This window comes from Rhodamnia argentea, chromosome 10 (genome assembly GCF_020921035.1).
Source record: "Rhodamnia argentea isolate NSW1041297 chromosome 10, ASM2092103v1, whole genome shotgun sequence".
In the NCBI taxonomy this organism is placed as follows: Eukaryota; Viridiplantae; Streptophyta; class Magnoliopsida; order Myrtales; family Myrtaceae; genus Rhodamnia; species Rhodamnia argentea.
In genome coordinates, this window is record NC_063159.1 from 13590574 (window position 1) to 13613236 (window position 22663).

The window sequence follows — 22663 nt, forward strand, 5'->3', positions numbered from 1 at the left end:
ATTTCAAGCGGTGCAAGCAATCATTTTTAGGAAAAGAAATTTCAAATTATTTATTTTTCGCGAAATAAACTGAGCTTATAAGTCTGGAGAATTCGGAAGCCAAAAAAAAAAAAAAAACCGAGATAGAATCTAACTCTTAGGTGATTGAATAACCAAGTACACATCTCTGCACATTTATTCATGTAGCAACGTCAAATGTCACGTGGTATCTCTTTCTTAATTTCTTCGTTGCAAATGATGTACTATGGACGGCCGATGTTGCAGGTGGACGGCGAAGATCGATCGTGCACGGTCCCAGAACGCACGAGCAGTTCAATGGCTGTCAACCTCTGCAGAAGTACGTCTTGTCTGACCATTCTAGTTCCTAGGAGGCGTCACCGTGAGGGATTTCATATAGCGGTAGGTATCAAGTTGATGCTATCAACCGATGCCTGGTCCAAGGCACATGCCGATCGAGCAACGGGGTCGCTTTCCCAATTAATTAATCATTTCCACCTAAAGATTAGTTTAATTCCGCAACTTAATTAACCCTGGATCGGGGATTCTGCTGAGATATTTTTGTTGCCCTACGTCTTAATTAATCTGCCGCAACCGGAGTCATCCTCAGCTTTCACCTATCACGCGACACTTTTGGATTGCGAGAAATTCCCAATTCACGCGGTTGGCCACATCTTCCACGATTATCGAAGGCATCGCAATGCCTAATAATAAGCACGGTCCTTCCTATATATATTTTGGATAAAGGTCAGATGTCCAATTGTGCCCGCCGGATTGCGTACGTGAAAATGAATGCGATGCTCTCTCACACTTAGCATAGCTTAATGCTCGGCAATATCTAAACACATGAATGCGAAATATAGGAACGCGCTCTTTTGACGCGCTCATGTGATTCGGTAACATGAAAACGACCTAAACGATCGAACTTATGGCTATCATAACTCCATCGAACGAGGACCCTCTTGTAACTACACACAGTTATCGATAACCACAGAAAATACATTATTTTTCGTTAATTCCACGGTAGATGCCTAGCATTCAAAATCCTTTCGAGCATCAGCAAGGGGATATGGCATATTGGGTCATGACATGGGCTTTCTTTTGCTTTACGAGCTGTCTTTCACAAAAGAGCAAAAAGAGAGAGAGAGAGAGAGAGAGCCATCGATCCGACATCGCATGTGTTCCTTAATTTCCGCAAAGGCGAGACGCTTTGCTCGGTATGAACGAAGGTTTACAGCTGGTTCACGCGCATACATGGGCCAAACCATCGTTTTGTGTTTGATCAAAGCTTTATATCAAATTGGCCGACCGTCGCACAACTTGTACGCTCCTCTTTTAACACAGCGAGAGTGAATTCAAACCGCCTAATAAATTGATCGTGCCGCGAAGACTTTCGGAGCAATTTAAGAAATTTTTGTTGTTGTTTGTTCATTTCATTCGACCCGCTTGTGAATTTTTCACGAGGCGATTAGTCTTAGGTTAACTACGCGGCCAATCGCGACTTAGCTGCAAATCGGAGCCAATGGTTGAATTTTTTTTCCTACGATCTGCGGAAAAATGTCAATCGAGCCATCAGTTTTCCTCGGCTGCTAGCTAGCTGGTCAAAGAAATAATCGCCGCCTTTACGAAACTACGTGGGATCTGCGAAGACTTCTTGAGACATTGTTTAACTATTATAGTTATGTTTATTAAAAGGTTAACTTGTAAGCCGTGGACTCCCGTATTAAAGTCCACCGGTCTTTATAACTACAGCATTTCCCCTGGCCTCTTCAGCCTAACATTATTGATCGAAAATCAAAATCACTCGTTTGAAATGTGGCTGGGATTCATCAGGTCAATGGAAAAATAAATAAAGTCTGACAAATTTAATGAGGTAGGATGTGATTTTCGACCACATTTTCAATGGTCATCTTTGACATTTGGTGCCCACGAGGAGCAGACTTGGTCCACGTGCTCGGCCAGACATCACTGCATGAAGATATTCGTAGCTCTTTGACGACCGCAGTATAGCGTATTGGTCCCTTGAAATCTGGTACGACGTAGTTAATTCTTAGTCGAGAGAGGCTCCATCTTCTCAACTCGAATTGATATTTGCTCTCCTAATTTGAGCCGTGAGTATTTTATTGTTTAGTTTTTTTTTTTTTTTTCTTTGCTTGCTGCCGATGCTCTTCTCTGTTTGCTGGGCGTATCTTCCCGACGTATCTTCTGCTTCCATCGTTAGGAATCAACCCGCTGCTTCATATGATCCATACCAAAAAAGTCTGACTAGATCAAGAAGGAATAGGTGAGTTCATACTGCATTGGAAGTGGTTATACGACTTCTCTCAATTGGAGAGCTCTCATTTTATGATCTAAATTTATATATGGGAGTTCCGTAGAGGCGTTTCTGTGCCCGTTCAATTTCTCCCGATCTAGATCTTGATTTGGGAGCATGTTCAACGTGTTTTTGGTGTCTCCGTGCAGTGGTTGTGTTGTGAATGCTGAACTTAAGCGTGCACTGCCCAGCGCAAGCTGTAGCTATTGGAGAAATAAATGACAGAGTGTGCTCATCACTTATGATATGTGAGATTTGGTGATCGGCCATTTTTTGTTCTACTTTGATGTTGAGACAGATCTATTCTTGTGAAATGAGAGTGTGCTTATCACAATAATTTGTGCTTTATTGTTCTACTTTGTTGTTTGGCATTTGATTTGGTCTGAACCTCCCGTGTATCATCTTGATATTTTGAGATCTGAATAAAATGTTTGCTTTCGAAAAAAAGAAATCTTTTCGAGTCCCTTATTTGCCGTTTCCACACGCTTTGGTCTCAGACCAAGTCCTCCTAATTTACAAACGAGGCAGAGAGTCACAACATTGAGATGTTAGGGCGCGCCTTCATTTAACACGGCTTAAACTTTCATAAACGGTTTGGAAATCATCTCATGTACGAAAAAAAAAAAGGCAAGAAAAACGTGGGTTGGTCTGAGCTTGCTTGCCTATGAAGTTCCCTCACCATACCTGCATGATGCACCTGTACATTGATTAGGCGAACGACACATGTTCGATTTTCTCTACCATAACAATCTCATGTTTAATCATTATTAATATGGACTTCGGCTCGAGTATTCCCCAAAATGATTTCCCATAGAAAGAAGGTAAGTAGTTGTTTTCGGGATAATTATCGAAAAAGTCCTAAACCTATTGTAATTATTTCAATCCGGTCTTAAACCTTTTTTTTTTTGTGCCAATTCAGCTCTGAAATTTTTGCATGCGTGTCAATTCGATCTGTTCGGCCAATTTTGGCCGAAATCACTAACGTGGCCATTATAATAATATTTTAATATTTTAAATTTATTTTTTTATTTTCTTCTTCCTTGGCTGGTTGCCAGCAAGAGGTGTGGGCCGATGAGGTCCGGCCTCGCCGTTGCTTGAGCAAGGCTCGCCCTTGTTGCCCCTCGCGAGTTCGACCTCGCCGTGGGGCGGCTCAATCTCATTCCAGTCGAACGACCGGCTAGGGCATAGAATTCGATTTTCTTGCTCTTGTAGAGGATCATGACAGACTCGATAGAGAACTCTCTTGGACCTCCTAGAGGTCGAGGATAGTCGCCGAAGGAGGCCGGCCAGGAGGTTCGATTTCGAGAGGTTGTTGCAGAGGAGGTGGAACATGAGTTTGGTGGGCAGGTGGGTCTTGATGGAGAGCGAATTGGGACTCGCCGTGGCCAGTGATTGGCGAGGCTAACGTCATCGGTCCACACCTCTGGCCGATTGCCGGTCGGCGACAAACTAAGGAAGGAGAGAAGAAAATAAAAGAAAGAGAGAGAAAAGAATAAAAAGAATAAAAATAAAATAAAAAATAAAAAATTTATTAAAATTTATAAAAAGTTTAGAAGGTGTATTTCGTGCAAAGCTGGAACTAAAACAGACGAAGAGGGACGCATTGGAATACGAGGTACTGCTAAAGGAAGTTCCTCAAAAGCTAATAGCAATAAGAAAACTCAAAGAAAATATGCCATAATTGATCCGCACAAGCCTTCATTTTCTTCGGAGGACGGTCAGGATGAGAATTAGCACAGACAAAGATGAAATTCACCATCAGAGGAAAAGATCATCTCCACCTGGTAATTGGTAACAGATGAAGGAAGCTCGCGTGAGTTCACTTTGCTTGGCAACAACATCAACCCAGAAAAGATTTGTCGAGAAGAAGATCTCCCCAAGCAACCAACAATAAGCAAACCGTGTCAGCACGAAGCTATTGACGGCCCAGCACTAGCAAAAGATAAGGACGAGAGAGGACGTACTGGGAATGCATTCCCAAAAGGTTATGTCGATCGACAGGATGATTTCCCGTGTGGAACATTTCAAAGAAGTTAGGTGGCGAGCTCCTCACCTAGTCCGTGGATTGAAGACGACCACGCGGAGGAGGAAGCTGGCAATTTTGCGCAAGTAAAAGGAATTTTTGACGTGGAAGGCATCTTCAGCTTCAAGAGTTTCCATTCGAGGAGGGTGGATCTAGAGTGCATTGCCGTTGTCCACAGGAGGTCACTCGCGTGGTGGGTGGCACATCCACCGTCCGGTTTATATCCGGACATTCACCAAACATATGATGGGAATTTTCACAATCCGAAGAATTTTTAATCCCTTCTTATCCTATCTTATCTCAATCCATATCCGGACAACCAAACGTCTTTCTCGTGATCGTAAAACCTTTAAATTTTGGCATGTTACAGTATTTTACGTAAGAAAAGGACGAAAAAATACAATGAGTTACGACGCGTTGTGATCCTAGAATCCGTCTATCATAAGATCACGGGACTGTCCTTTACATCTTAACGCATGAAGAGCAAGGGTAAAGGGGACAAAAAGCTTCCAAAACGAGATGGACGGTTGCGGGCTAAAGTCGATCGACAAATGGGATAAAGCTAAGGTTCGCGATGAGCCTAAGTGGAATAAGGTTCTTTGTGGATAAGCTTGGATCGCAACAATTATGTGCTTTGGAATAACAAGAATCTCAATTTGGTGTGTCGTCCAAACCATCTCATGCGCAGAGAAAAACCCTTAAAGAGGGGATGAAATGAAGCTTTTGACATGTTTTAGCATCACTTTTTGGACAATACTGTAATGCATTTGCTTACTCTATATCCTTAGACATGTCCTGCATCACTCTTCCCTTGTTCATGGACGTGAGTATTGGAAAATTCTCTCGAGGTCGAGCCTAAAAGAGGGCTTCCTTTTATTTGGGAAAAATTTCCAAAAATCTTCTAAATTTATTGCAATTTTAACAATTCAACTCTAAATTTTTTTTTTTAGCCAATTGAGTCCTAAATCTTTTGTATTTATGTTAATTTAGTCCTCCGGCCAATTTTGACATGCCGATGTTAACGTGGATAATTTTTAATAATTATAATTTTTATTTTCTTCTCCTTTTACTTCTATCCAGTAGTTGGATCGGTAATCCGGCATTGGCGAGGGAAAGGTCGACCTCGTCTAGCCATGATGAGGCTCGACCTCGCCAACCTTGATCTATGGCTGATCGCCGAGAGGAAGAAAGAAAAAAAATTAAATAATTAAAATTTTTAATAAAGTTAAGTACTATTAAGAATTTTCACGTAAGTGCGGCTGGCCAAAGTTGGCCGGATGGATTGTATCGGCACATGCAAAAGATTTAAGACTCAGTTGACAAAAAAAAATTCAAGACTGAATTGTAACAACCGCAATAAATTTAGGACTTTTTAAATAATTTTTCATTTTATTTGTAACTCGTAATTCTCTATAGTCCATCAAAGGCTCGAGCTGACTTAGAGGAGCCCAGGGAAAAATCACACATTGTCGCCATGGATCGGTGAAGGAAGGCCATCAGAATACGTGATTCTCTCGATCATAATTTTCCTTTCTAGATCTTTAGACGTTAGGACAAAACGAGACAAAGGTACTCCTGTTACTCTAAGATGAAGAAATGTCGTTGCATTATAGAAGTATAAAGTGAATTTAGATACATTGCAAAACATGTGGGTGATCGGTTTCTAGTTTGGTTCAATCCCATCCCACCCAAGAACCGGGAATCAGACCAGATGATCTTGGGATTGAATTGTGCGGTCTAGCTACCAGTGGATTATTAATAGGGTGTGCAACACAAACTTAATTTTAATATATCAATTAACATTATGTTTAGATTGAGAAATAAAAAATAATCAATCCATTCCGCATAGTTCGGTTTCCCATGGAATCAAGAACCGGATCGAAAATCACCGGTTCCAATTTTATGGATCCAGGAACCGAACCGAACTAGATAGAAAATCACCCGTTCTAGTCTTATGGATCCAAGAATCGGACCGGACCGGTGCGGTCTGCTCTGGACGGCTCCCGATTTGGTTAATCTGCCTTTCTCACCCCTAGCAAAACAGAATCCCAAGGAAACTAAAACGGGCTGCGAAGTATACCCGCCAGTAGACCTAAGAGGCTCAAATCAGGCCTTGTGAAATTTCTGGGCCCAAGTAATTGGGCTGAACCCAAGAGCAAACCACATCCATCAAATCTAACGGAAGTGGAATGTCGGGCCTTCACAGCTAGGAATAGGATGCGTAGGAGCCGGTTTTTTTTTTTTTTTTGGTCGGAGTAGGAGCCGTTCGACTGCCCAAATATTTGGAACGAAAGAATTCAAATGAAAAAAACCCATCTAAAAAGAAAGAGGGCCGAGTCAAGACCGAACCTCGTCTTCGACTAATTCCATGAATTCTTACGAAGCGTTTGATCAATGGTCGTGAAATACGTTACACTCAATCCGACATTTTAATCGCTCAATTATCCCCAAAAAAACTTGCGAACCGAGTAGATCCAAGATCTGAAATAAGACCATCTGAAATAGGTGAGATGTCTGGTTGGCATAGGGGTAGATCCCTGAGGCTCAATGGAGGGGGGAGGAGTTAACCAAATTACCAAGGCCAGGGGTTGAGCTGAGGGAGACTTTGAAAATTCAGCCCTTTTTGGCCTTTTCTTCTTTTTGTTTTAATTTTCTCAAAACCACCTCTTAACTACATTTAGGCCACGTTTGGTCTTCTGAAGTTTTAGCCAGGATATTATTGAATAGGATATGATATGAAATCCAGGGATTTTGCCACATCCTATTTATTATTTGATAAATCACAGTAATAAATCTGAAAATGTTCACATCATATCATGTTCATTATTTAGTATTTCTACACATCAATGTAAATGAACTCGAAAATGCATAAATTGAGACTATAAGAATCTCTTTATAATTCACTATCAACTCTATTAAGAGAGAGAAAATATGATCACTCACATTTATAATTAGGAAAAGTTTAGCCTCTCCGGCTACTTTTGTTAAATTTCAAAATGAACTACAAAACTACGGAGGAGAATGAGTTTTGACTCTCTTTCATATTATGTTATGTTTATTATTTGGTATTTCTACATGTCAATGTAAATGAACTCGAAAATGCAGAAATTGAAACTATAAGAATCTCTTTATAATTCATTGCCAACTCTATTAAGAGAGAGAAAATATGATCACTCACGTTTATAACTAAGAAAAGTTTAGGCTCTCTCGCTACTTTTGTTAAATTTCAAAATGAACTACAAAACTACGGAAGAGAATGAGTTTTGACTCTCTTTCTTTGTTCATAAACTTTTGAAGTGAACCAGAAACCTACGAATGAGAAGGAGTTTTTGCTCTCTCGTCATTTTCATAGAGTTTTGACGTGGAATAAAAAACTATAAAAGAGTGGTGAAATTTTAACATGAATCGGAGATACATAGGAGAATGAGATGGAGGTTTCTTGATTTATTTAATTTTAGAAATTTCATTGGCCCACATCATTCGAGAACTAGAAAGATCATTTTCAAGTTCGAATTTGTTCACTTAAAATATGGGTTATTCTACTTCGTTCTTATTTACTTATTTTCTATATTTTTATATCTCCTGTTCATAGACCTTCTTAATAAAATTTTTATTAAATAATAAACTATTCTACCGTACCTAAAATATGTAATGATATAGATATTATATATGTGTATATGCACAAAATATATATTATAACGTAGAAAGAAACTACAATTTATAGAAACATATAGGAATAAAGTAAAAAAAAAAAAAATTTATGTTTCATTTTATTTTTAACATTAGAATTCACATATAATTTATATTTAATTATTATTTTAGTTTATTACATGAGAAGTTTGTTATTTGAGAAAAAAATAGTTTTTATATCATAAACATAAGAAATTCTATAAATCTTTATCTCACCTCTCCATGGGATAATTATATTTAGGCTATATTTTTTTATATTTTATTTTATTCTGTTCTGAATTAGAGCTGCGTTTGGTAGTCAGGATAAAAATCAGAATATGATGGAGACGAAACGCAGCTCATTACTTCTTAATTTTTTGTTTAGGCTTTTCTAATGGACTCTGTTTTGTCTTGGCCGTTCGGCGATTACAAAGTTTCCCAACAGACCCGAACCACCGCCAAAGAACCCAGCTTCGATTTCATCGAAACCTCTTCGCTCTCCCTCTATTTACTCCCCGTCGCTGGCCGACCCGCCTTTTCCACCCCTCTCTCGGACATTGTTCTCTCCGGCTCTGATCTCGCCATCCCTCAGGTGAGTCTCCCATCTCCCAATCGAAGCTCCGCTAGCTCACTGATTTTACGGGGTCTGATCCGTGCTGTCGTCGCCCGGGCACTGGTGAGATGCGATGGCATTGCGCGCGTCTTGAAATTGGTAACTTAGGACGGCCTGTAGTGGGTGTCTCGTGTTGGGATTTCTCGGCTGCATGCCAGGTGCTTGTGTTTTTTACGCTACTAACTGGTGGAAAGATGTCATTTTGAATGAATCTCGCCAAATATATACAGGAAATTCGCTCGATTTGTTGTTAGTTTGATTTGCCGGAGATATGGCCGCCACTGCGACTCCTGGGACGCACATGGCTTCGCCGAAGCCGGACGTCGCTCTCCGTCGATCATCAGTCAAGCCATGTGTAGCATTTTTGGGTGCAGAACAGAGAGAAGCGTCTTGGGCGAAGCTCGCAAGCTCTTCTCGCATCTCCTCCAGGGACTCGTTCTTACCAAAGCACTCGTCGAAGGCTGTAACCGTCAGGGGGGTCGTCACAAGAGCAATGTGCAGTGCAAATGGAAGCACCCCTTTACCGGGATTGCCTATTGACTTAAGAGGTCTTGCATCTTTTTCTCCGCTCCTTTTCGTTTTTATGTGAAAGTAAAACCCGAGACCAGGTGAATTGTGGGCTTAGTACGAACAGACAACCATCAACTTCAAGTGCTTGGCTTCTGGCCACAAAGAAAATAAAAAAAAATAAAAAGGAGTGTAGGTACTAGAGGCTTTCCTAATGGCATTGTTACTTTTGCAGGAAAGAGAGCTTTCATTGCCGGTGTTGCCGATGACAATGGATATGGTTGGGCAATAGCAAAATCTCTTGCCGCTGCTGGTGCTGAAATTCTTCTCGGTACATGGGTTCCGGTATGTGGATTTTATACGTAGATCAAGTTTCCATGCCATCATTCCCTATTTTGTTCCAAACTCTTAAGTACCCGAACTTGATGATGCGTATTTGCAGGCACTTAATATTTTTGAGAGCAGCCTAAGGCGTGGCAAATTTGATGAATCACGAGTGTAAGCGAACCTTTTGTGCTTTCAGTATTATTTTCTCTTCAGTCGTATCTGATTAAGTTTATTTATTGTATTGTTACTTTTCAGATTGCCAGATGGTTCCTTAATGGAAATCACCAAAGTTTATCCATTGGACGCAGTTTTTGACTGTCCTGAGGATGTTCCTGAAGATGTAATTGCTGATTTGGAGTTTCCACAAATTACATACGTATGTGAAATTGTGCCATTTATATGCTCTTTTTTGTGATGATCCCCAGATTAGGACGAATAAGCGCTACGCAGGTTCTGCAAAATGGACTGTCCAGGTATGTCCTCTTCCAAGTTCCAGTTCTAGTTGGATCCTGTAACATAAAGCTGTAAAGTATTTTTCTGCTTGTTGACATGCTATTTGAGGGGGGAAAAAACAAACATTCTAGTGCTTTGAGATAGGGAAGAATCGAACTGCTCTAACTGATAACAGTTTCCGGAGATAACTCCAGGAACGATTTAGATTATGACCTTCTCTTCTCCTAAAGAGTAGGATGTCTCCCTTAATTTTTGTCTCATGTCTCATCAATATTTTAGAAATTGAGTGATTCCTTGGCGGGAAACTTCTTGGAGACTGAACTGGTAATGGCTTTCTAGGTAAACAGGGACTTTTTCCAATCAACCCATCTAACGAACATGTTGAGGCCTATCTCCGAGCATCTAGCTATATGCTGATTTATCTAATTTTTCAGGGTGATGGACCTCCAATTTGAAATTAATACAAGGCTTATTTTGCTTTTAGTACTCTCGTGAACATCTTTCCTGTTCACCTATCAACAAAATGGAACATCTTTCCTGTTAAATTCAGATCCATCTAGTTGCGTTCCGGCATTAACCATTCCAACTCATTTGGTAATGTTCTCTCAGGAAGTTGCTGAATCTGTCAAGCAGGATTTTGGAAGTATTGACATCTTTGTGCACTCACTTGCTAATGGGCCAGAGGTTAAGCTTTTTTAATCTCATTTTTTCCTATTCCCCGCTACTGCTTACTCATGACTATGGTTAAATGCTATGTTCCTCTATTTCAGGTCAGTAAACCTCTGCTGCAAACATCAAGATATGGTTATCTTCAAGCTATTTCTGCATCGAGCTACTCTTTTATATCTTTGCTCCAGCACTTTGTTCCAATTATGAATCCAGGCAACTTTCTTACCTTGCATTTGTACTGTTTTGCTCCTTTAAATTTTTGGGCCTGCTTTCCTGATAAGACCACCAGTCATCACCATCATACTTATATCTCCTATAAATGCACCAGTCAGTCTTGCTAACTTATAGGTTTAACTTACAGGTGGTTGTTCCATCTCTTTGACATACATTGCATCAGAGAGGATCATTCCTGGGTATATGTTCTTCTTTTGCTTCATTTGGGTGCAGTCCTGTCAATGAGATTTCTAGCTGACTTATTTACTATTGCAGGTATGGAGGAGGGATGAGTTCAGCAAAAGCTGCTCTAGAGAGTGACACACGAGTAGGTCCTTTTTCTCCTTTTGTCGTTTTCCCACATGACGTGCTTCTTCTCCTCACCCTCCTTGATGGATCTATACTGGGATCTGCAGATTTTGGATCAATAGCTTATCATATGACTCCCTGCTTGATTACTGCAGGTGCTGGCATTTGAAGCGGGGAGAAAACATAAAGTAAGAGTGAACACAATTTCTGCAGGTACAGTTTGTAGCTTTTCCAGCAGATCTCACTTTCTTTGTTCCCGGTAATATTATCTCAATGATGATCGCGGTGCGAAATATCAACAGGTCCATTGAGAAGTCGTGCTGCAAAAGCAATTGGTTTTATTGACATGATGATCAATTACTCTATAGAAAATGCACCCTTGCAGAAAGAACTATCTGCTGGTGAGTCATGCACTGCTACCATAGTTGGTATCTTTTTGTTCGTGCTACACTGATATTAACAATGTTCACGAAGCAATCGAGCATTTTATCCATTTTTTAATTAACATTTCTTAAATGCAAGTATGGCCTAGAAAACCGGTCTGACTGCAATTTCTAATTCCTGTTCCTCGGCTTCTTTCAATGAACACAGAGGAGGTGGGAAATGCTGCTGCATTCCTGGCATCGCCTTTGGCATCTGCCATCACCGGCACTGTCCTTTATGTGGATAACGGTCTCCAAGCGATGGGAGTCGGAGTTGACAGCCCAATATTTGAGGACCTTGATATTCCAAAAGCTAAGTAAGGCTGGTGTTTGAAACATGCATTGTTTGGTGGGTTCTGCGGTAAATTTTGGAGTAGCAAAAATAAGAGCTTCTAGTATTTTCCTTTCTTTCTTTCCCCCCCTGCGGCTCCAATTCTGGCATCAATTCACAAGACCAGGATCATCTGCATGTTTCACCTGGTTCATTCTGTTGTAGTTGGTTTTAACATGCTCAAACCAAGAAAATATCGTTTGACAGAGAGGATGTTTTGAGACCCTTTTCTCCGGGCATGTATCATTGTGACCTTTCACTCTTTCTTTTGGAATGGATTCATCCATTTGGTCTCAAAGTTTCTTCAAAAGTTTGGTTGAAACGGGCTGCTTGTGATCAGTCTGGGCGAGACTGCTCTGTAGTCATCCAGCATTGTTGCTTTTGTGGAAAGTATAAAGCCAACTGCGTGCTCTATTGGGCAAGAAGTTAAAATAGTGTGGTCCTGGGTGAGACGGGAAACACGTAATGAAATGAAGCCTGTGGACGAGGAAAACTGGAACCACCACCGTCAACGTGGTGTTGGTAGTCGCCACGCTGCTACATGTTACATTAACTGTCCTTGATTGCATGTAGCTAACTATTGTAGTGCCAAGCTTTGCTAGATCTTACTCGGAAAACAGAAATATTGTGCATTGACAATCGAGTTGAGTCGGAGCATCTGCTTAAACACGGTGTTCGGAAGCAGGGTTTCGCGTGCTTCTAAATTCGAATGCACCACGAAAGTTAAGTAGCATTTGAGCTTGAGGAGCAATGAGCTTCCAGTATGAAAAAAAACCCTACTTTCTTCGTCATGCTTTTGGATCTGGTGGGCATCGATAACGGCTGTGGCGAGTAACATTTCATCAACGCTTTCTTGACAAATGTAAGGTGAAATTAGAGAATGCGAAGACGACTTTTCTTCGCGCGTGTAAAAATCGATTCTTTGTGCATCAGAATCGGATTGATTTGGTGAAGACGATAGACGGATGGACACTATAGTCGCCACTCCCACTGCTACAGTATCTTGAACAGTGAACACTATGTATGTGCTGTTGCACATTATGGGTATTTAAATTTGTCGTCTTGGAGACTTTTCTTTCAGAAATTTCAGAAGATGTTCAGAAATCTCCGAAAGTGGAAGAAATTGATTTCAAAGGAGAGTTTTGTTGTTAAATATTCGAGAGAAATTATCAAAAAAATATTAAATTTAGTGTGATTGCGTCACTTTAGTTCTAAACTTTTTTTTTTGTGTCAATTTAATCCTTAACTTTTTGTATTTATACCAGTTGAGTCCGTCCGGCCAATTTTGGCCTGAAATTACTAGCTTGGATGCCGGCTGTCCTACATGGTACGACTAAACATGGACAAATTTAATGATATTATGAGTATTATGCTATTTTTTTTTTCTTTTTTATTATTTTTTTTATCCTTGGCTTAGTGTTAGGACACCCTCACCGGCCTCGCTTGCCGGCGTTCACGTTAGCTATTTTAAATCAAAATTGGATGGACGGATTGAATTGAGAAAAAAAAAGTTTTAAGATTGAATTAGCACAATTGCAAATAGTTTTAGGATTTTTTTGGTTATTTTTCCTAGATATTTGGGATAATGACATAAATTGCTCTCGAATTTTAGCTCAACATGCAATGTGATATCTAAAAAATTTTAATTTGTTCAATGTAATTCTTGAATTTTAGCTAAATATGCAATCTCGTCCTTAAAATTTTCCTTTGTTCGATATAGTCCCCTTGATTTTTGGTACATGTGTAATACGGTCTATGAGCTATATAAATATGTTCAATGTCGTCATTTCATTAATTCCATTTTTCAAAAAATATTGAGCATTTTCATATAATTCAATGACTACATTGAATACGTACCAAAAATTTATTGACCATATCGAATATTTTTATATAGTCCAATTACCATGTTGAACATGTACAAAAAATTAATGAAATATATTGACCAAATTAAAAGTTTAGAACCACGTGTGAAAGTTCAAATATCATTAATCTCGTTTTTCCTTATATGTTCATACGCTCCAAATGCACATTTGAAGAAAAGGATTCAAAAATCGAGAGCACATTTTTGGAAAGAGAAAAGGAGGGGAAGAAAATCTCTCAAATCCCTAACTGTAAGGCCTCCACTCCATATTGCGAATGATTGTCAACGGCTGCAAACGTGCCACGTTTCCCATCCTACCTCATCCAACCGTTCCTTCTCTCCGTCTCAAATAGAGATCGTAACGAAGCTAGAACAGTAAGAGGAAACACTCGACAGTGGACCGTGGGACCCACAAAGCAGGCCACGTAAGCTTCACTCTCCCCTGTGAGCTGAGCCGCTCGCAGTTAGACTCCCAAAATTTGGCGGATTCTCCTCCGCGCTAGTCCCTCTTCTTCTTCTTCTTCTGCTTCCTCCTAATTCAAACCTCCCATAAAAATCAAATCTTTTTCCGATTCGAATTTGAAATCGAAACTCTTTTAAGTCTGAAACCGAATTCCCAATTGCAGAACTGTCACCATTTGATCTTCTTCCTCTTCCTCACCTCCTCCTCTTCTGCGAAACCCTAGAAAGATGAAGGCTTCCCTCAAGTTCCGCGAGGACCAGAAGCCGCTGATCCGGGCCAAAGTCCCCCTCAACATCCTCGGCCTCCCCTTCCAGTCCGGCGTCGTCGCCGGCGAGTCCAAGGAGCTCGCCCTCAACCTCGGCACCTTCTTCGACTCCGGACCCGCCCTCCGCGTCTCCTACCGCCCCAACGACTCCTTCAACCCCTTCTCGCTCGTCGTCAAGACCGGCACCGGGCCGTTCGGCTCCCCGATCGGCAGCTCCATGTCCATGTCCGCTGAATTCGACCTCGTCCACCGAGGAAACCCCCGGTTCATGCTCCACTTCAGGCCCGCCTTCGGGGACTTCTCCATCAAGAAGTTGCAGTCCTCGGATAAGTTCGCGAAGCCGGGGTTCCGGAACGGCGCCGTCGCGGACGACGATTCGACGATCGAGGTAGTGGAGGCGCCGGCTGCGGCAAATGGCAGTTTTGTGCCGGAGAACGTCACGTTCTTCGGGAAGAGGATAACGGCTCTGACGCCGGACTCCCCAGCGGGGATCTTATCGAGCGTGCTGTCTGGAATGGAGGTGGCGGCCAGGACTGCGGTGCCGGTGAGGAGGAACACCGCTGTCAGCTTCCGCTGGGGAGTTAGGGTTCCGATGGAGATGGAGGCCGGGGGCGTTCGTCCGGGGTCGGGTATTAAGCTGATGAAGATTCCGTTCCTGGTGATGAACAAGATCGGGATTGAGCACGTGGAGGGTACAGATTCCAAGGAGGCTGCTAAGGTGGCCCCGGAACTGAAATTTGCCAGCAGGGTGGACGTAGCAGAGGCTTGCTTCTCGATGAAGCACCAGCTGGAGATGTTGCAAGCCGAGAATGGGTCCCTGAAGAAGGCCATAGAGGATCTCCGGCAGGAGTTCTCGGCGAGGAAGTTGCATTCACCAGCTGCTGGGTTGGATTCAGGGAAGTACAGGGAGCTTGATAGGAATGGAAACAAGCATTCCACTGGTAAAGTTGATAGTAGAGGCAATGGGAAGAAACCATCAATGGATTCAAGTGCTTATTCTGGGAAATCAATGGAAGCAGACGTGGGTGAGGAATTGAAGAAGGCAGTAAGGGCAGCTTCTGGCGCTTGAATTCGTCGACATATATGGGATTCGTAGCGCAAGTCGCATTATGGCTGGCATGGAAAAGAATAGGCTCAGTGATTATATATCTGCAGTTTTCAGGACTTTGTTCTTTTTGAAGATTTCTTTGAATTAGCTTTTGGCATTTTGGTTTTCCGGGAAGTGTCTATTGTAAATAGGTTTAGAATAATGTTCTTTTTGGCTATTGAATTGGATAGATGTTTTCTGGTTCTTCAGGTTGCTTCTTTCATGGTTCGCTCGTGGGGAATAAATAGTAATCACCCATTTTCTTTCCTGTAAGGAGTTGGGATGTGTACAGATGATGCACAATCGCTCCTTTAGTAAATTAGTGTTTCCTTTGGGTCTATCCAAGGCTTCCAAGCCATTTCCGCCTATTTCGTCTGAATAGTCGCCGTACATGCTATGCTGCACATATATTGTTAAGAAGCAACACTATTTGCTCTGTTGGTAATTCAAACATTATGATATCCAGCACTAGGATGAAACTTTTAAGGATTTTAAGCGAGTGCATCTGAGATGCTCTTCTTTTTTGGCTGCCTGCTCTTCACTTGCGATGCATTGTTTGCTTTCTTTCCTGTCAATTTGTGTTCGTAGTAGATTATGTCGCAGGAGGCTGAAAGCAATCTGCATCCTCACATATTTTTGCTGATTTCTTCTAGTGTCTTTTCCTCTGTCACGTTCACAGAACCAACATCTTCAGCTGTAGTTCTTGGTACAGCAGTATTTTGAGATGGAGGAGCTTAAGCTAATTCTTGAGACAGCTTCTCTCTTGATGGTTAAATCTGTGTTCCTTGGCTCCTCCCAAGTTCCTCATGCTGGCCAGTCGGTACCTTGTTTGTCTTGTACAAAGCGTGCATTCTTCTTGAGATCCTGTGAAGTATGATCTGCATAACTGAAGAACATGAAGCCGATTCATTTAATTTATTGGCACGAGGAAAGTGACCGCCATCGTTTGTATCATTGTGGTTACTGATGGTGACCCTGGGATCCTGTGTAGGGGCCGATGCAAGCCAAGAATTTAGGATTCAATTCACAAAATGGCGGCTGAATCCCTTCCCTTCCCCTTTCCTGGTAATATTGTTCTTTAAATTGTTCTCCATTGTGCTTCCTTCTTTCAAAGCAAGTATAGACACGGTGTCGTGCTGTTTCATAAGAACAAAGCTCCTGCATATCTGTTGGTGTTTTGGTGATGATCAAAATTCATAGATGAAAATATTGGCCAAACCTTTGGGCTCCATACTAGTGCTCTGCAAGTCACTTTAGTCTTTGACAGTCATGGTTTTAAACGTTTTAGAGTGTTCATTTTTAGAGTTGCTGATACAGTCGCTATCTCTGCCTATCTGCTTGCTGCCATCCGGTTTTAAGTTGTTGTAAGAAACTTACAAAGGAAAGCCTTTTCCATTTCTGAAACTCGTTTGTGGAGGCTTTAGGATTATGCCATCGTGGGTCATCCTAGATCTGGGGATTTTTCTGGAATCAAAAGCCATTATTATTCAACTTGGACTCCAGTTGTTTGTACAAGTTCAGCTCAAATGCAAACTTAGCATGGCCAACTTAGGTTTATTTCCTGTCTCTGTTGATGGAAGTGCTGCGTATGGATTCAGGCCTGAAGGTAAAAGGAAGCCATCTTTCTCATGCGGGATTCCTTAGAGCCGAATGCTCGGAATGAAGCGAAAGCAAATAGACGCGTGCAGATTAGATCATTTCGCCAATACATGTGGAAACCGGTCATGTTTTCATCTCTCGTCTGTGCTAGATTAGACTCTTCGAGTCATATATAGCTCAAAATGAAGATGCTGATAATAAACTGGTTGGCGATTGGAAACATTATTGCAGTTTGCAAAGGTAGGACTCTTCCAGTGACTGGACCGGCAGCGACGCCCACTAGGCGACCGGCCTGGACTGCTGAATCAGCACACGGTTAAATCGGGTTGAACTGGCCAAAACCGAATTGATCCAGAAAAAAGAGGGGCCAAAGAACCACACTGGGGAGCCAGATGAATTTGGTTGAATGGGCCGGTTACGTATGTTTCCCTAAAACATCTTGCAAGTTGCAATGGCCCTGTTTGGTTTAGCATTTGGCTAATGGACTTTGAGAAAATACAAATACCTTTAGGCTAAAGGTCTTTTTCAAAATACAAGTAGTGTTCGGTAAAGTGTTTTTAAAAACACATTTGGAAAGCAACTTTGGCGTAAATGTTGTTTGGTGAAAAATGAACTTTGTAAAATATTTTTTCTTTCGATAAAAAGGTCTGCGAGCGGCGGCGGTGGCAAACGAAGGTGACAAAATTAAAATAATAAAAAAATTAATTCCATTTCGTAAAAGTCTTTTAGCCCAAAATACTTCAAAGTTGCTTTCCAAAGTACTTTGGGCTAAAGGACTTTGGAGATCATTTGAGATGCAATTGCATCTCCCCAAAATAAGCCAAAAAATGAACCAAACACCATTTGTATTTGGCTAAATGACTTTAGAGCTTCAATGCTCATTTGGAATGTTGAACCAAACAAGGCCAATGACATGTCTTGTGACGTCACTTTATCATCACGAGCAACATTTCTCTTGAACTCGCGATTAAAATACTGCCTGACCTGGGGATGGGGGATCTTGGCATTGTCAGTATCTCTTGGCAATGAAAATTCAACAATTTGCCATATATATATTCCAGGGAAAACAAATCAGGGCATCCGAGGAAGTGGTCAGTTTTAGAAAGTACGTCACGCGAAAAATGAGGTCCGAATTTTTGCTGACAAAGCCAGCTAACATTAGCTGGAGAACTATAATCCTAAAGATGCGGAGTTAGATTCGAAACGATTTTTAGTGACAGTTTTGTAAAAAGGTCCCAAATCCTATAGGTGGTTTCATAATGAGAATCGAGCCCCCAAAACTCGTTTATGACCTAATGAGATATCGAGACAGGTAGGGAAGGCTCTTAAGATAAGACTTGCGCCATGTTTGAAAAAGGAAAAAGCGGCAATCGACTTTAGTAACCCCTAAGGCTAAGCTATCGCAAGGGTTCCGAATGCATTGTACATGTTTGATGTGCTCCATTAGCATTCAAAGCTTGTCGGTGACCTTTCTCGTTAAGTTCGTCCCCCTTGCGAGGTTAAAGCTTTGCTTCCGCAAAAGACAGAAGAATGTACGATAAATAAACGAGCGAGCGAGGAGGGTAGACCCACGCTAGAGATCCCTTTTGAGCGTGGCATAAGGGTTTTACACCCACTGTGAAATGTTCAGATTGATCCACAACCGGTCCGCGCGGCCCATGTCTCGTAGATTTTAGGTTGGCACGTCCGTCACCGCGGCTCCACCAGGATGCTCGCCGCCATAAGCCTCTTTGCATGAAATGTGCCTCAGCCAGGCAACGCAGCACTAACTGTTCGGAGATTCGCACACGACATGAATCGTACTCATGATCCGTGGAAAAACAAAACTTCCTTTTATCAACAGTTAACCACGTCAGTGGTGAATCCCCTTTGATGGGTTAATCCTACAGTGGCAAGAGGGATCAGAGGTATCAATCAGGCAGATGCAGACCCCAACAGCGGCGAACAACAATATAAAAAGGCGCTTCGACTTATCAAAACAGAAGGAAGATGACACAAAAGGTGCTTCCACTTTCTACATTCGAATTATAAAGTATAGAGTGTCATGTGCTAAGGTCACATGGTGCTGGTAAGTTCGGTCCAACCTTGACCGTGGCATTCAATTCAGGATCAGAAAAAGCAGTGCCAATTTGGCAATATTCAATTCGCCCCGTCACGTGATCAGCGGCGTCCTCACCTCCAATCGATCAACAAAGTCGTGGTACGAAATGACCAAAAAAAAAAAAAAAAAGGCATTTCAAATGGAGAGAAAACTGGAAGAGACTTCCATCCATTCCCGGAAGCTAATCAGAGATTAGAAGCACACTGGTTTTTGGATTAATTAAGCCCTGGGCTTATGGGTTTAATCACGTGAAGCCCCTACTAAGCACTGCCCTATTGCCTCCACCTTCTTGATATATAAAATGCGATACCCCATCACCGTCCCACTTTTCAGCCATCTTTGTATTCTGCTTCCTGCGCTCGCTCACTCATACGCTATGCTAAGAATGAAGTTCGGCCGCAGAGCTCATCTCCTTCTTCCTCTCGTCGCCTTGCTCTTCGTCTGCATTCTCATCTCACGCTGCGCATCGCCCGCTTGCCGTAAAGAGGGAAGTGGTTCCGGTGCCTCGGAGAAGGGCTCGAACATGGTGAGCTCGAGGAAGCTCTTGGCCATGAGGGCCTCCGTCTCGACGGGGTCCAGCCGGTCGGCGACGAACCGCGAGAGCCTTCAGCCCGAGAAAGCTGTGGAGCCGAGCCTCAGGCGGGCACCGAAGAGTGGGCCGAACCCTACCCAGAACAAGTAAACCGTTAGCTCCGACCACCTTCCTCAGAGGGATTCTTTGCTCTTTTTTCTTTCTTTCAGATCAATTTTGGGTTCTCCTGTAATCTTTCTTTCTTATTCCTCGTGTATATACATCACATCTGAAGCAAATTTCCATGCTTGATTAGAGAAACTATCTACTTTCCAACATTATTGTAGATTTGGAATCCTTCGGCCAGCTTTAGGACGAAGGCGTGTGTTTTGCTTAACGGGGAGAAAAAAAAAATTATTGCACGGTCTATAGATCACGTAGATCAAACTCATTATTAGTTCACATACATTATGAAACATGCAATAACTGGTAGATAGAAAGTCCGGGAAAATTATGCAAAACGACGGTCAATTTAATCTTAAATCTTTTAGTCGTGCCAATTTAATCTTAAATTTTTTGAAAATTTATTAGTTTAATCCTAAACCTTTTATAAATTTTATCAATTTAGTTATAAACTTTATAATGATTTGTTCATTGTCAATATAGTCCTTTCTGTTAATCACCAAAATAATATATTTAATATTAAATTGGAAAAAATTTAAAAGATTAAGAACTAAATTGATAAATTATTGAAAGATTTATGACTGAATTGACATAATAAATATGTTTAAGACCGTGTCGATTACCACCGTACAATAGATTTAGAACTTTTTGGATGATATGTCCGAAAAGTGACCTTAACCAAGAACAGTTCCATCAGGAAAAAATCTCAAATCAGCGTTGGGCTTAAACGAATGAAAACATGGCCAATTTGCAAGTCTCCATCTTCCAGGCCCATGGATCCGACACGATGAGGCCTCGCGAGCCATTTGCGTGAGGACAATCACGAGTCACGAGCACGCCGGCTCGATCAGATTAGGTTTTTGCATATGTTAACGTCAGAAGTACATCAACCATCGAACAGAAGTGACATGTGCAGTAGTTGTTGATCATAATGATACGTGAATCAATCAAATCAATTTTGGTCGTCGCTTTTGCGTATTAGCCCATCTTGCCTTCGATTGGGCTCTATCGTCTTCGGTCTACGTCGCACGAGTTCTTCGGAAGGCTACTACTTCGTCTTTCCGTCTTTGGTTGCTTTGCAATCTGTTTGATTTAGACAAGAAATTGGGGACAAAAGTCGAAGACTACTAGGCATAATCGACCGACCAAATCGGAAATTGCCAAGATTGGTTGGTTTGATCTGATTTTCGATTTCATAAAATTGAAATTGATTACGGTTGATCCGTTCTTGATTCGAGAGAGAACTAGACCGGACATAATAATATAATTTTAATTTTTTTTTCTAAATTTTAACCTAAACCTAAACCTAAACCCAAGATGGTTAGGATGTGAGCTAGTATGACTTTTAAGTTTAGTGAAAATGCGACACTATTAACTAGAGACGGTTTGGTGAATATATTGTTAAAGAGAAAAATTTAATGACAACTCACAAAAAAATACGACCAATCCAATAATTAGATCACCCAAGAACCTGATCGGACTAATCCAATCTCAAAATCGTCCGATCGGGTTCCTCATCCTTGAAATCGAAAATTGATCCTCTGGTCTAGTTCCCAGTTTTAGGATAGGATAGGACTGGATTGAGAACCGATCACCCCCTACTACATAACGAAGAAGATAGAACAGGCCGAACAGTTTGGGAAGCATGGATTTCGTGCAAGGTATATTTCACCCGCTCAGGTAGTACATGCCATTTTCTCAGGCTGGGAATGAGCACAAGGTCCGAGTTCTTCTCAGACTAGGAAAAGAAAATTAGGGAACAGCCTCGGCTCCATTCTATCCGACGTGGATAGAAAAGTTTCAAGCTTCTTGGACTACAAGTGGAGGCCGGAGATCTCTCTAAATCTAGAGTCACTTGCACTTAGGCAGTGTTGGCCCACATAATAAAATCCTACATTAATTTGTTAATTGTGCAGCTCTAGGAGCCGGCAGCATTTGGATACTCGAAACCAGCAACATGGAATCTAGAGATGTCATGTCTTGTGTCGTCTGCAACAGTTGCTACCGTTCTCCCGTTCGTACGTATCTTCCGTTCCTACGCACCAGGTCAATAGTACACGAGATGTTGACTTGAAGGATGATTGATCACACGATCCATTGGAAAATCTTGTACCCAATAGCGACAGTTGATTCGCTCCATAGTTCACGGCGTCCAGTATTTTTATCTTGAAAGTTTGAAAAGGGGGGACTTTACTTTGTATTACCGCTTTTCAGGGTTCATTTTTATGGCATAAGTGCCATTTTTGGAAAGCTTTATATTCAGTTTGCCAAAATCCCACAATTCAGTCGTCTGGTCGGAGGCTCCGTTGCTCTACTGTTACCTTAGCTCCGGTCTATTCTCTGCTGGACAGTGGAGTTCTATGAGCTTGTCGGACTGCAAGAGCACCTCAAAACATGTCTCGGATCAAAGATCGGAGAGGTGAACTCGGTTTGAATGTGCACGTAAGAGTTTCGACTCGGAGATACCGTTTGACATGATACCGAAGAACAGACGAGAACAACAATAAGGATGGGAACCTAAGTACCTAATGCCCCATCTTTACATTCGGTCTACACGGAGGATCAAACCTCTGTTGTGAGGTTTGCATCTTGACATTTGTATAAGCTCTCTAAATTTACAAAAGAAAATTTAGAGGCTCCTAGCCATCATTTCTTTGAAACTCCTATCAGACTCTTGCTTCTCCAACACGAACTTCTCGTGGCCCATCTCGATGAACATCTCAGCTAGTTTATCTATATTAGTGAT

General features: G+C 41.6%; 2 protein-coding genes across 3 annotated transcripts; both read left to right on the top strand.

Moving 5' to 3' along the window:
• Positions 1-8402: 8402 nt before the first annotated feature.
• On the top strand, positions 8403-12145 carry LOC115731058 (enoyl-[acyl-carrier-protein] reductase [NADH], chloroplastic-like). 2 transcript variants are annotated; one of them, XM_030661682.2, is made up of 13 exons: positions 8403-8679; positions 8847-9164; positions 9359-9468; positions 9566-9621; positions 9706-9790; positions 9876-9923; positions 10513-10587; positions 10674-10785; positions 10934-10985; positions 11062-11113; positions 11250-11307; positions 11397-11495; positions 11686-12145. In XM_030661682.2, exons 2-13 carry the CDS (start codon positions 8888-8890, stop codon positions 11835-11837), a joined length of 1176 nt encoding a protein of 391 aa, XP_030517542.1. In that variant the 5' UTR covers positions 8403-8679; positions 8847-8887; the 3' UTR covers positions 11838-12145. The 2 variants fall into 2 exon arrangements, with proteins under 2 accessions (XP_030517542.1, XP_030517547.1); XM_030661687.2 differs by having other exon boundaries at positions 8404-8595.
• A 2010-nt stretch (positions 12146-14155) lies between these two features.
• Positions 14156-15796, top strand: LOC115731070. Its single transcript, XM_048286127.1, has 2 exons — positions 14156-15522; positions 15573-15796. Exon 1 carries the CDS (start codon positions 14399-14401, stop codon positions 15503-15505), a length of 1107 nt encoding a protein of 368 aa, XP_048142084.1. The 5' UTR covers positions 14156-14398; the 3' UTR covers positions 15506-15522; positions 15573-15796.
• The last annotated feature ends 6867 nt before the right edge of the window (positions 15797-22663 follow it).

Bases quoted from the DNA above. Each gene is read 5' to 3' on its own strand.
- LOC115731058 (XM_030661682.2), top strand. From the start codon at position 8,888: ATGGCCGCCACTGCGACTCCTGGGACGCACATGGCTTCGCCGAAGCCG. The intron at 9,791-9,875 runs GTAATTGCTGAT...GATGATCCCCAG, and splicing joins CTGAGGATGTTCCTGAAGAT to ATTAGGACGAATAAGCGCTA. The intron at 11,114-11,249 runs GTAGGTCCTTTT...TGATTACTGCAG, and splicing joins CTCTAGAGAGTGACACACGA to GTGCTGGCATTTGAAGCGGG.
- LOC115731070 (XM_048286127.1), top strand. From the start codon at position 14,399: ATGAAGGCTTCCCTCAAGTTCCGCGAGGACCAGAAGCCGCTGATCCGG.